The sequence below is a fragment of the Mesitornis unicolor genome, unplaced genomic scaffold (genome assembly GCF_000695765.1).
Source record: "Mesitornis unicolor isolate BGI_N332 unplaced genomic scaffold, ASM69576v1 scaffold13927, whole genome shotgun sequence".
In the NCBI taxonomy this organism is placed as follows: Eukaryota; Metazoa; Chordata; class Aves; order Mesitornithiformes; family Mesitornithidae; genus Mesitornis; species Mesitornis unicolor.
The window spans coordinates 1-14050 of record NW_010195849.1 but is presented as its reverse complement, the minus strand read 5'-3'; the positions used below and the strand labels follow the sequence as shown (position 1 = coordinate 14050).

The following is a 14050-nucleotide window of genomic DNA, read 5'->3' as shown; positions in this document are numbered from 1 at the left end:
ATATACCTGCTATCTGATGTCATCTGGTCTGTTACTGCAGTCACATCTTGTGTGTGGACGCATCACGCTGCTGTCGTCGCTTGTCTGAAGATGCCAATGTTATGTTTAGATGTAGCACCAAAAAGCTTTGTTGTGGTCTGTGAATGAGTGAGGCCAGCCCGTGGCATTTCTGAAACAATTGCATGTTTCTTTGCTTCTCTGCAGCTTTGAGCTTTGCAGAAACATACCTTGGTTTTACCTTTGTGCTTTTGGATAGTTGCCTATTGCTGCCTATTGCTGGAGCGGATCGTTCAAAGCGAGCTCCGTTAATGTACCAGCATATACTGGCATTCGGAAATTGAAATAAGTTTTGATTTTTTCAAAGAAACTTAGGTATTCTGCAGAGAAAAAAAAATCATTTTAACGTCAGAAGTTTTGTCACACTTGTAACCAAAGTGTAATATTGATTTGCAGCCATGTCAAATACAGAGCCTTGCTTTGTTTTTAAAAAAGTGCATCCTTAATGGCAGAGACCGGTCCGTGACAGCTCACGCTTGTTCCAAGGTGCTGATTTTTACAGCATAGTGTTAATTCAGCTGATTGCCTCATAAATACTGAGCATACTTTTGAGAAATGGCCACAGAAATTGTACTTGCAGTGCTGGGAGCCCTAGTGCCAGCGAGCCCCTCGTTGTCTCCAGCACTCCCAGTGCCCCAGCCTGTGCTGGGGACCAGCAAACAGCTGTGCCAGCAGAAGGGGCCACTGTGCCACCCTGCAGGAGACGGCAGGTTCAGTCGTTTTAGCATTATGCAGTTTGGATAAGGAGTCTTTAATCCTCCTCATTGTCACTGAGCTGGGTTACGGTTTACTTACTCTGCCAGCAGCCCAAAACGGGTGCTGCTTTTGGGAAGTGGTGACAAGTGGTACCTTTGGTGAGGGGCAGTAACCTCTGGTACCTATAGCATCCTCCTAGCAGTAATGCAGTTTGTCTTTAAGAAAACAGCTCTGGAAGTAGCTGCTCTTTTGCAGTCCCTCAAATACACTGAGCATGCATTCATCTTCGAGGACACACTGCTTAGACAGGAGATGCTGCACAGGCGGAACTGCAGGGCTGGTTTACAGTTTATTCTCTTAATTGCAAGAGATAAAGCATGCGGTGAAATCAGGATAACCTGACATATATCACTGGAAGTATTTAATTAGTAACAGATTTAAACTCGGTTAAAGAATCCATTTTTGAGTGAGAATTTAAGAAGAGTTTCTCAAAAAAGATGGGAGTGATATCATTTCTCATCTGTATTTATAGAAGTCTGAGGCTCACGTAGACCATACAGGGGGTGTGAGTGCTGACTGCACAGCATTGCGTGTGCCATCAGTGTGCTGTGTATTCTGCTCTCTGTACTGTAATGATTTGGAGGATGAGACAAGGGAATGGGTAACAGAGGCAGAGTTGAGGACTAGGTAATAGACATTCTAGTCCCACTGGACTGGATCCTGGTACAACTCCACAGTAAATAACCCACATGGTTCAGAAATAGAAGCAGAAACTCTCAGACCTCACCAGCCGTGGACAGTGTATTCTTTGTGATCATTTCCTCGTAACAGGAGATGGGTATAAACCTTGATGCAAGGAGTTTCTGCTTCCAAGCTTTAGAAAGATACTTACTGAACTGGATACAGTTACCTGAATAAACAGCCAGTTCTTTGAATCTTCCTGGATTCTGGGCCTTGACGCAATGACGTGATGATTTTGTGTTTTCTGCCTCATCCATCAGACAGTTTAAGTAGGTGTGAGTAATGTGTTGCTTCACGCTGTGTGAGAGTGGTGGTATGTCACTTATTTTCTCTTTTTCTTTCTTGTTTCCCGATTCCAGCCCGGTTGGGAGGAAAGAATACATTTGGATGGAAGAACGTTTTATATAGACCATAGTAAGTAAGCACTCGGGTACTACAGCAAATAGACAAAGGGAGATAATCAATATTGAAGTGAAAGCTTTATAATTTTACTCTTCATTTAGGAAGCCAGGTGTTGATATGTGGAGACATTGATACCAGAGACTTAGTGCCCTCGTACGGTACTGTATATTCACCGAAAGCTTGCTTTTAATTGGCTCATCAAGCTTTGTCCCTCTCTGACTTGTGAAGCATTAACATTTCTTCTTTGTGGTTTCTTTTGTTCTCGTTGATATTTTGGATTCGTTGTTGTTGTTGTTGATGACCTCATGGCTTATTTGCACTTAATAAATTAAAACACACACTAGGAATAGAAAATAAGATGAGAAAAGATCATGTAGCCACAACTCCACATACAGGCAGTGGAGAAATTAGCACTGATACGTACTCCTTCCTCTCCTTTAAGGTCTTGTGGCAGTGCTGATTCTGATCTTATTTCCTATTTATAGCATGTCAAACTGCACCCAGCCCATTAATATGATTCAGTTCTGTTAGTGGAGTTGTAGTGTAAGTGATGTTTCATTGTAGACTTGTCTTACTGCAGCATCCCAGAACTCCTGTGTGACTTTCTGTTGGTGTTGGAAATGAAGCAGCCCAGGGGGGTTGTTTCTTCGTTATTTTCTTTGTGAGACTTCAGCTGGACACTTCAGTGAGGTGTTGCTGCTGAGGGCAGACACAGACAACTCACAAAACCATTAGAAAGAGGGTACATGTACTGTGCTAAACTTAAAGAATTAAAATCTTAACCTGTTATACATATTTGATAGCATTTCATTTTTCCTTCAGTATCAGTAGCACTGCCCCAATTTTTGTCTGTAGTATATATGGCATTGCCATTATGAAAAGGCTGTCTCTAATGAGTTTTGAAATTATATAAATAGTTTCACATAAAAATCAGAAATAATACACTCATAAAGTACAAGATTAACCTCTCAAGCATCAGTATTCTTGATGACTTCTGTAGCCGTTTTTCCAACAGATACCTGGAAACTTAAAGATGGCAAATTATTCTAAACTGCTGCCACTGAAGAGTCACAGAATGAAACTGTCCATTTAAAATATCTGTGTAGTTGTTGAGCCTCTCAGCCTCCTTTAAAAAGTTTCCAGTCTCCTAAATCTACTTAAGCACGTGTTAGTCTGTAGAAGTAAATGGAGTGCTGCAGTGGTACATTAATTACAATTCCCCAAAGACCTTGTAATTGTTATAAAACTAAATTTACTTGCATCTGAAATCCCTCTGGTCCCTCTTTTCATCTGAGGTTTTTTAGCTCTTTATGTAGCAGTTTCACAGAGGTTTGGAGGGTTTTTTATAATGCTGTTTGCAGCGATGATCCCGCTCTGGAGCCCCAGCACCGCCCCACAGGGGGCTCCAGAGCAGCGGCAGTGGCAGGGCCACGGCGTGGAGCTGCAGCTCGGGTGCTGCAGCGCTGGGCTCGGTGTTTCGGGAGCGGCCACACTCGGTGCTTTGAGCAATCTCCAGCAGCGCTGGTTTTCAGGGCTTCTTTGGGCGTGAGGAGAGATTTGTGACAGCCGCTGTGTCCTGGGTGCTCCCCGAAATAGGCAGCTCTCAGCAGTCTGTTCCTGGGATAAACTGGCCATCATCTCAGTCGTGCTCTGCTAAAGCGGTCGGTTCAGATGCCACAAATGTCCTCAGTTTCATTACTGGAACACAATAAATGATAAATGTTGGCACTGCTGTTCATGTCCTGGGTCACCAGGTACGTTTTGTAACTCTCCAGCGTAATTATCCAACACTGTTGTCCCATTTTTGAAACGTTTTTCTCATCCCTGAGAGAAACAGTGAAAAAGCCTAATGCAACAGCACAGAAACCTCCTCTTGTGGAGCAATACCAACTGCTATTAGGCATGCCACATCAACTAGTAAAGCAAAGTACTGTTAAAACAATTTAGGTGTTACTTGTGACATAGCAGCCTGAAAATACAATATGTATAGATTTTAACTGTAAACAGTTCTAAGTTCTGCAGCAGTCAATCTTTCAACAAAAAGTACAGCCTCTGGTTGTCCGTGGCTGGCCCTTAGCTGAGGAAACATCGTTTGCCATCCACGAATAAAGCAGTGTTCTCCATTCATTGTGATGTGAATTACACTGCTGCGTTCCTGGAAGCCTTGTAGGGAATAGGATGGACCTGCTGGACGGTGCCACGGAGGAAAACACAAAGCTCTTCCAGCTGTCAGGGGTCACTGACAGAGGGATGGATGTGTTAATGGGTTCCCCTCTAAGTCTGCCTTGGAGCCACCATTTGTCAGTCGATTAATTAGTGATTTGAACAGTTAGTGGGTTCAGCAGAAGACAGCAGGAGAGGCGCGAGGTGCTCACTGGAACAAGATGAGAAATCAGAACAGGTCCGCTGTAGTGTGAAGTAAGGGCTGTTTAATACGAATGGTGAAGTATTACTCAGAATGGGAGTAGTTAGCAGAACTTTGGTTGCAGAGGACATGAAAAATGAGTTCCCTCATCCTGTGACGTGTCTCAAGTAGGGCCTGAAGTCGTCCTGATCTCCAGCACTGGTTGTGTTTCGGCGAGGGTGATGCTGTTTCTGGCCAGGGGTGCTGAGCCTCAGGGGCATAGCGGACCACTTGGAAAGGGACCAAGGGAGCAGGAGAGGAGGGAATCCTCACAGGCCTAGGGCCCAATTTAGAGTCTTTTCCAGCAGTAGAAACATGGAGAATACTTGTGGTTCAATCTGAGTGGGCTTGGTTCTTTCTTTGACCGATAGTAGCCATCAAAACAACTTTTTTGAAACTTAGTGTTTACTCCTAAACCTTGCAATTACAGAACTTAAAATCTGGACTGCTCTCTTAATATACGGTGCACAACTCCCAGCAGCACGTGTAAGGAGCAGAGGCATTGCCGTTGCCCCGTCAGCGCAGGATTTGGGCGGTTTGCCCTTGCCCTTGCAGGGGCATCAGTTTGGTTCTGGGAGCGTTGTCTCGTCGTTGCAGCACCATCGTTTTGTTGTGACTCTGTCGTGTTCAGAGCTCTCCAGGAGCCGTGTGTGGAGGCAGGGGTCCCCCGGTCCCGTACAACCTCACCGTGTCCCTCCCGGGGCTCCTGGGGCTGTAGCTGAAAGAGGGGAGTCTGTCATGGCAAAGCTCCTTTGGTCTCACCCGAGCGATCTCTTAGCCCTGAATCTGTCATTTTGCTCCCCTATGTGGTCCTGTAGCCTTTTCATTAAATCAGTGTCTAGGACTTCTTAGTTTTTTAAAAAGGAGATGTTACTCCCTCCAAATTTAAATACAGGCTGTCTTTTGTAAGTGTTACATTTGGACTGTCTTTATGCAAAATTTCAAAAAAGTAAACTTAGTTTGTCATTTGACCAAGTTTTTGGGTTCCTTTACCTTTCAGGCATGAAGTCTGTGTATTTCTAATATGAGTTGAATCTAAGACCATGTTCAAATAGAACATGTTCACTACTACAGACGTTGAAATAAAAGCAGTGTAAATACACTGGATTCCGTTGTAGTTCTGCATTTTTGAATGAGTGTTTTCAACTAAACAGTGTGATGGGGTTTGGTGTAGATGGGTGAATGCAGCCTTTTCTAACCCTGAAATACTAAGTTGTGGAACCAGTAGGGAAAACAGTTGTAGGGAGAACAAAACAACATAAATCCAGAGTGTGGTAGCAGAGAAGTAATGATATAATTCATTTTGTTATTTACAGATAATAAAATTACCCAGTGGGAAGATCCCAGACTGCAGAACCCAGCGATTACTGGTCCAGTAAGTACTGCTATGTTGTTTTTTCCATCAAATGCCATGACTCACGTACATCCAGCATAGGCAGGAGGCATTACCCGGCTGCAGATCCTCCCCAGTCCAGACCAGCTCAGACCACAAAGCAAGACCTCGGCCTTGGGTGCCTTCTCCTGACAGACACGGGAGGCTCCGGTGCCGCTGGTGGGAGTGTGCAGGGGCAGGGGAGCTGCCGCGGTTGCACCTGCCAGGGACACGCTGTCCTGCCCTGCCCTGCCCTGCCCCATCCTGCCCTGTCCCGTCCCCAGGTGATTGGTGCCGCTCTGCGGTCCCCACTCTGCCCTGCGTACGTGGCAGCGCTGGGGGCTCTGCAGCTCCAGGGTCCCAAGCAGCTGGGGTGGATGAGGAGTCACCCGGCACTGGAGCCGCGGTGCTGTGGGGTTCGGAGGGACCAGACTTCAACCCTGAGGTGTTTCTGAGTGCCAGGGTTTCCTTCTTATTTTGGGTTAAATCCTCAGGACCCTCAAGGATCTCAGGACACAGCAGATTAACTGCTGCATGGTGTAATTCCAATTGCTCTTGCTTATTAATAAGATTAATAATAATTACTTGTTTGAACATAATTGCTTTTGGAGTAATTTACCCATTTATCATGCATTTGCTGCTTGAGAGACTAATACCCGGTGTGCTATATGAATTCTTCATGTTCATTTTCCCAGAAACGTTAAGCATAAATGAGAAAGACTGGGAAATTTTGTTTCAAGATTAGGGTCAGTCATGATTCCATTAAGTAAATAACAGTTATGTGTGTGTGTGTTTGGTTTTTAACGAGAAAGCAAGACCGAGTTCATTTTACAGCTGTATAGGCATTAAGGATTCATCTTAATGCTTTTAATAGTATTTTGGTGCCATGACAAAACCAAAGAACTACTTAAATCGCATTTCACATTGCATTTAAACAATGCAAACGTTGAAAGATTATGTCATGGCTGTGGAAAAGTCATCTTATCAGTAAAATTGGTCTGTTTGATTTTTTTTAATTTTCCGTGTCTCATCGTTCACAAGAGAAAGCTGCTATAGAAATATTTTCACCTCCTGCTCTCAGCTCCCTCCAGTCACGAATCTCCTCCAAGAGCAGCCCACACCTTCCCTCCCCCAAAATCCCAGTCCCCTCCCAGGCACTGAGCTTGAGCCAGGGCTTTGCCGTGTGTCCATCGCCTGCGGGGATCGGAGGCGCAGCTTTGGTGGGTTTTTCTCCCCATGCCCTCAGCTGTTGGTCACCACCTTCTGCTGGGCCTGCGCCTTCGTCTGGGCGCACGGAGAGGAAAGGGGGGGCTGGAGACGTCGCGATGGGGCCGGGCAGCGCTGAGGGTGGAGTGGTGTTTGCTGCCTGTGGCACGGCTTTGCTTGGCCCCTTCGCTGCTCGGGTCCATTGTCATCGCTGTGGATTTGGTGTTTTGGTAGCATGGACAGCGCTTGGCACTTCCAGCTCTGCAGATCCACGTTCTGCGGCCACTCTGGGCATTTCTACAATCCAGTGCCCTATGGCCAATAGGACACGTGGGGGGCAGCAGTGCGTCCCAGGGGGGTTTTGTCCATGTTAGAAATGATTTTTGCTATTTCCTGTTCCTAAAAGAAGGAAAAAGAAAGAGGGTAAGTAGCTGATAAACAGGAGAACTGGGTCAAAAGTTTTCATAACTTTTAACTCAAATTGCACACAGAAATGGGAACATTTTGGCTGCTGTACTTGATGCGTGGTGGCTTTTGCTGGATGAGAACCTATGGCGTACATACGTAGATAGCGTGTCTTTACATTACTTTTTTGTGTCCATGCTGTCTCAAACTGCTCAGTACGTGACACAGCCTGTATTTATGGCTCTCTCTGGCAGGCAGTTCCGTATTCCAGGGAGTTCAAGCAGAAGTACGACTATTTCCGGAAGAAGTTAAAGAAACCAGTGAGTAAAACTGTGCTCTGTGCTGGGGAAGCGCCGGCTGCGGGGCACGGGCACAGGATGGTGCAGTGTCTGCCCGTGACACTGCCAGGTCTGGGTTGTGCTGCTGCTAATGGGGCAACTGGGAACGGAAAAATGAAGAAACAGTGGCATTCGATTGGTTTCTCAACAAGAACATTTACACACCTTTAAGACTCGCATTTGCCTGTTTTCTGGCCGGTTTCCCTTTGCTCACAGCTTTGCTGCTGTTCCCGTTGTGTGTACGCTGCTGTAGGTGTTCTTGTTGGGAAAGCGCTCTGGCCTTCATGGAGCCGTGAGTAAAGCGGTTGCATAAATCTTGTGCATTTATTACCATTTTAGGCTGAAATGCCCCTAACACTGAGCATAGTAATGTAATTTTTTTTCCCATTTGTTTTTTTTTCTTGCGGTTGTCATTGTTTTGTGAAATATCATAGAAGTCTCTGAAGCTGTACTGGAACTTACCTGATTCACCATGTGCCGTCAGCCTGGAGGCTGAGAGCGCTCTGGAAAGCAAAAATCAGGGGAAACTTTATACATCAGCTGTTTTCTCCCTCGTGTAGTTGTTACCACCGGTCAGTAATTTGCCTGGAGACTTATTTCTTGAGACTAACAAGTGTAATGTGCTCTCTTTTCACATAGGCTGATATACCGAACAGGTTTGAGATGAAGCTGCACAGAAATAATATTTTTGAGGAGTCCTACAGGAGAATCATGTCTGTGAAGAGACCCGATGTACTGAAAGCCAGGCTCTGGATTGAATTTGAGTCAGAAAAAGGACTGGACTACGGAGGTGTGGCCAGAGAATGGTTTTTTCTCTTGTCCAAGGAGATGTTTAACCCTTACTATGGTCTCTTTGAATATTCAGCAACGTAAGTGTCCATTAAAATATTTCCATTCATAGGGCATATACGCTGTGTTTTGCTTAAGAGGCAAAGTTACGTGGACAGCACTGAGAGGTGCATCAGTGCAGGCTCTTACTGGTCACGTCTCGCTGTTCTGTGCTCCCATTTCTTACGCTTCAGAGAACCTTTCAAATTGTCGATGAAAATTCATAACACCTCTTCATTATTAATTAATATTAATGAATATTAATCAGTATTTAGTGTTGCCTTGCTTGCAGCAAAACTGCAGGTTTAGAGGCTCATGGCAGTGAAGGGAGCAGCATGGGACACAGATGTTTGTCCCTCCCGTTGCAGCACAGCTGCTGCTGCCCAGAATGGGAGTGCTCCTTTATCGCTGGCTCATAAAGCAGCTTCTCTGCAGTGGCCTTACATAGATTTACATTTGGGTTTGTCCAGTTTAACATCTTTGAGCAATTCATGAGTATAAACGAGAGAGAAGTCTCTTGCTTCAAGCACGTGTGTTTGGATGTGCTGTCTGCAGCTCCCACCGTGCAGGGGGCTGTGCAGGGTTCAGCTCTGTGCTCGCTCCCTTCTCTGCGGTGCTGACGGGGTGGGAAGGGGGTGCACCAAGAGGGCGTGGGGGGGTTTGCACATTTGTCTCAGAAAAGGCACCTTTTGCTGCGGAAGAGAAACTACAGCGACTGCACAGAGTGGCTGTGAACAGGGAACGGCCCTAAGCTCAAGTTATTCCAGGGAACTGCTGGAGAGAGTCCAGCGTAGGGCTACAAAGATGATGGAGGGAGTGGAGCATCTCCCTTCTGAGGAGCGGCTGAGGGAGCTGGGGCTCTTTAGTTTGCAGAAGAGGAGACTGAGGGGAGACCTCATTCATGTTGATAAATATTTAAAGGGTGAGTGTCACGAGGATGGAGCCAGGCTCTTCTCGGTGACAAACAATGATAAGACAAGGGGTAACGGACACAAACTGGAACACAGGAGGCTCAACTTCAATTGGAGAAGAAACTTCTTCTCAGTGAGGGTGCCAGAGCCCTGGCCCAGGCTGCCCAGAGAGGTTGTGGAGTCTCCTTCTCTGCAGACATTCAAAACCCACCTGGACGCCTTCCTGTGTAACCTCATCTGGGTGTTCCTGCTCCGGCAGGGGGATTGGACTGGATGAGCTTTGGAGGGCCCTTCCAATCCCTAATATTCTGTGGTTCTGTGATTCTGTATCTGAATATCTGCTCATTTAAAGACTTGGTTATTTAGATGGTTTTTTTTTCTTTCCCCAAAAAAGGGACAACTATACACTTCAGATTAATCCTAATTCAGGTCTCTGTAACGAAGATCACCTGTCGTATTTCACGTTTATCGGCCGGGTTGCTGGTCTGGCGGTGTACCACGGGAAGCTGCTGGATGGTGAGTTACTGCGCTGCGCGGCCATGCTGCTGCTGCGGGGCTTTATTAATGAAACAAGTCCCTGCAGCGGCTTGTGTGCCGTAGAGCGGTATTTCAAAGTGATGGCACTGGAACTGCTGGGAATCACATTCCCGATGTGATCTCAGTGTCTTACTCAACATAAACACCTTTCATAGAAAGGTTTGCTCCTTTCTCCACTCGTGCTGAAGCTGCAGAATCAGCATTGCTAAATAATCACTGTCCCTAAAGGGAAATCGCTCCATTCATATCAGCCATTTCCATGCCAACCTGCAGCCAGAGCAGTTGTGTGGGTCTCAATTGGAGCGTATTTCAATGTGTAAAATTATTACTGAATAATTTAATGAGAAAATATGATTTCTGCCAAACGTTGAAATCCTGCAGTAAGCAAGTAAGCAAATGTTATAAATTGACTGTATTTTGCTTAGCAGTAGTGCAGCACATGAGCAGAGGAAGCTCAGCCCTGCTTCTCTGGCGTCTCCTTTGAGACAAGGATGGCAATTTTAAGTGGATTGGAGCACCTTGAGCTCACCTACCTGTCTGTGTGCCTCTACCAACAATGTTAAGGTGTTTGATGGCTTATGGTAATTAATGGCATAATTCTTGTAATTGGAAAATTGGACTTCCCATGTCTAAGCATAAAATGAGGCACTTACAGCGCTGGTACTGAGGAGGGTCCTTTCCTGCTGTCCCGCTGCACTCCCGTGGTGTGTTACCCCTGGGCAGTTACAGCGCTGGTACTGAGGAGGGTCCTTTCCTGCTGTCCCGCTGCACTCCCGTGGTGTGTTACCCCTGAGCACTTACAGCGCTGGTACTCCCAGGAGGGTCCTTTCCTGCTGTCACAGCCTTGAGCAGCCGTGTCTTCGTGTGAGGTGAGAGTGCGGGACAGGGGAGGTAACGCTCTGCCCTCTTTTAGGCTTCTTCATCCGACCGTTCTACAAGATGATGCTGGGGAAGCCGATAACCCTGAAGGACATGGAGTCAGTGGTAAGAAAACCTTTAACCCCGTCTGCAGTTCGTGACGTTCTGAGTTGCAGACTTTCGGTTCCTGACACAATGCCAGTTCAACACCCTAATCTCTCCTCCAGCTCCCACCACCTCATAGTCCCCACATTTTGGCAGCTCATTCTTCTTTTGAAGCGCATACAAGTAAATCATGTTACAACTTTATTTTTAAATTAATCTCATGCTTGGAAGTACTTATAGATAGTTACATATACTTATTTCTTTGTTTTGTGGTTAGTCTTTAATCATGAACCTAATACATGGCGAAGATACAACCCTTTTAGGATATTTCAGAGGTCTTTTATTCAGCAAACTTCAAGGTGCACAGTTCTATCAAGCAGACATTTTCTAACCAATTACTTCACACCACTGTATACATATTGACTTTATAGATACACAGAGTCAGCGTGTTGTGTTGTAGAATAGTGCAATTACAAGTCAGGTAAGAAGAGTTACGTGAATCTAAAAATACAGCATGTAAGAAAAATACATGTGAAGAAAGTAATCCATCTTACCCAGCTTTTCAGTAGCTGTGCAAATAAAGGAGTTTTCATCTTTCTGGTCCCTCTGGAGTCCTGGTTTTAGATGTTTTTATTTGTTCATTTAAAAAGTTAAACTATACATTTATGCATTTACAGTTAATGTTTGCATTTCAAGCTATGTTTAATTCTAACCTGCTCTAGGACAGTGAGTACTACAACTCCTTGAAGTGGATCCTGGAAAATGACCCTACGGAGCTTGATCTCATGTTTTGCATAGACGAGGAAAACTTTGGACAGGTATGTGAAGGTCACGCAGGAAGTCTTTATTTCCACCTTATTACTGACTATTGCCAAAAAGGAATGAAATGCTGAGCAGGCTCTGAGGGCTGTGGACTCGATGGCGGCTGTGGAGCGTTAGTGACCAGTGCAGGCAGAACAGGAAGTGTTGCTCTCCTGGGTGGGCTCTGCTGGCAGTGAGCAGTGGTGCAGGTAAACAGTGCAGGTACGCACAGACGTGCACACACACAGAGACAGACCGACAGACACAGACAGACCGACACACACACACAGACACACAGAGACACACACAGATGGAGGGATGGACACAGACACACAGAGACGGACAGACACATGGATGGAAAGACACACAGACGGACACACGGATGGAAAGACACACGGACCTATGGACGGACAGGCGGGCGGACAGACAGATGGACAGACAGATGGACACATGGAAAGACACACAGACAAACACACAGACACGGACGGACACACGGACAGACAGATGGACAGATGGTCAGATGACGTCTGTCCGTGTGTCCGTCTGTCTGTCCCAACTGTCCGTGTGTCTGTCCATCCGTGTCCATCTGTCCATCCATCTGTCTGTGTGTGTGTCTGTCTTTCCGTCTGTCCATCTGTCTGTCCATCTATCTGTCCGTGTGTTTATCTGGCCATGTGTCCATGTCTCTGTCCATGTGTCTGTTTGTCCTTGTGTCCGTCCATCCGTCCGTCTGTGTGTCTGTCCATGTCTCTGTGTCCGTCTGTCCGTGTGTCCGTCCATCCGTCTGACCATGTCTCTGTCCATCTGTCCATTCGTGTGTCCATCCGTCTGTCCAGCTGTCTGTCTGTCTGTGTCTGTCCATCTGTGTGTCTGTTCATCTGTCCGTCCATCTGTGTGTCCGTCTGTCTATCCTCGTGTCCATCTGTCCGTGTCTCTGTCCGTTTGTCCGTCCATCTGTCTGTGTGGCTGTCTGTCCATGTGTTTTGTCTGTCCGTCCATGGCTGGCTGTCCGTGTGTCTGTCCATGTGTCCATCCGTGTGTGTCTGTCTGTCCGTCAGTCTGTCCATGTGTCTGTCCATCTGTGTGTCTGTCGCTCTGTGTCCGTCTGTCCATCCGTGTGTCTGGGTGTCCCTGTGTCTGTTTGTCCATCCGTGCGTCCGTGCGTCTTTCCATATGTCTGCCCGTGTGTCCGTCTGTCTGTGTGTCCATGTGTCTGTCTGTATGTCTATCTGTCTGTGTGTCCATCTGACCAGCTGTCTGTCTGTCCATGTGTCTATCTGTCCATCAGTCTGGCTGTCTGTCCATCCGTGTGTCTGTCGGAATGTGTGTCTATCCGTCTGTCCATCCATCTGTCTGTGTCCATCTGTCCATGTGTCTGTCCATCTGTCTGTCCGTGTGTCTGTCCGTCTGTCCCTGTGTTCATCTGTCCATCTGTCCGTGTGTCCATCCTCTGTCCGTGTGTCCGTCTGTCCATCCATGTGTCTGTCAGTCTGTCCATCTGTGTGTCTGTCCGTCTGTCCATCTGTCTGTGTGTCTGTCGATCTGTCTGGACAGATGGACAAACAGAAAGACACACAGACATATGGAAAGACACATGGACACACAGACTCATGGACGGACAGAATCACACAGACTGAAGGACAGACGGACAGACAGATGGATGCACAGACGGATGGACACACCAATGGACGGACAGACATGAAAAGACAGACACAGACACATGGACAGACAGATGGATAGACACACAGACACGAACAGACACATGGACAGACAGACGGACAGAGGGACGGACACACGGACACAGATGGACAGAGGGACGGACACACGGATGCATGGACAGACAGACGGACGGACAGAGGGACAGACACGCAGATGCACGGACAGACAGACACACGGACAGGCACAGACACATGGAGAGATGGACAGACAAAGGAACAGAGGGACAGACGGACAGAGGGACAGACAGACAGACGGACAGATGGACGGATGGACACACGGACAGACAGACACATGGACAGACAGACACACGGAGAAATGGACAGACGGACGGACACATGGACAGACAGACACGGACAGACAGACACACGGACAGATGGACGGACACATGGACAGACAGATGGACACGGACAGACAAATGGACAGAGGGACGGACACACGGACAGACAGAGGGACGGACACACAGACAGAGGTACAGACACGGACAGACGGACGGACGCACAGACAGACGGACAGACAGACTGATACACGGACACACGGATGGACAGACAGACGGACACACGGACAGAGACACGGACAGAGGGACGGACATATGGACGCACGGACAGACGGACACACAGACAGGCACACGGACAGACAGATACACGGACAGACACATGGACAGACAGAAGGA

General features: G+C 46.9%; 1 protein-coding gene across 1 annotated transcript in view; it reads left to right on the top strand.

Moving 5' to 3' along the window:
* Positions 1-11678, top strand: part of NEDD4L (neural precursor cell expressed, developmentally down-regulated 4-like, E3 ubiquitin protein ligase) — a gene marked incomplete at its 3' end in the record, with an annotated part of 54995 nt that extends 43317 nt beyond the window's left edge. Inside the window, exons 16-22 of the mRNA XM_010188263.1 lie at positions 1854-1908; positions 5617-5675; positions 7538-7603; positions 8261-8490; positions 9755-9876; positions 10811-10881; positions 11583-11678. Of these exons, the coding sequence (XP_010186565.1) occupies positions 1854-1908; positions 5617-5675; positions 7538-7603; positions 8261-8490; positions 9755-9876; positions 10811-10881; positions 11583-11678 (699 nt within the window). The remainder of the gene's footprint in view (positions 1-1853; positions 1909-5616; positions 5676-7537; positions 7604-8260; positions 8491-9754; positions 9877-10810; positions 10882-11582) is intronic.
* Between the last annotated feature and the right edge of the window lie 2372 nt (positions 11679-14050).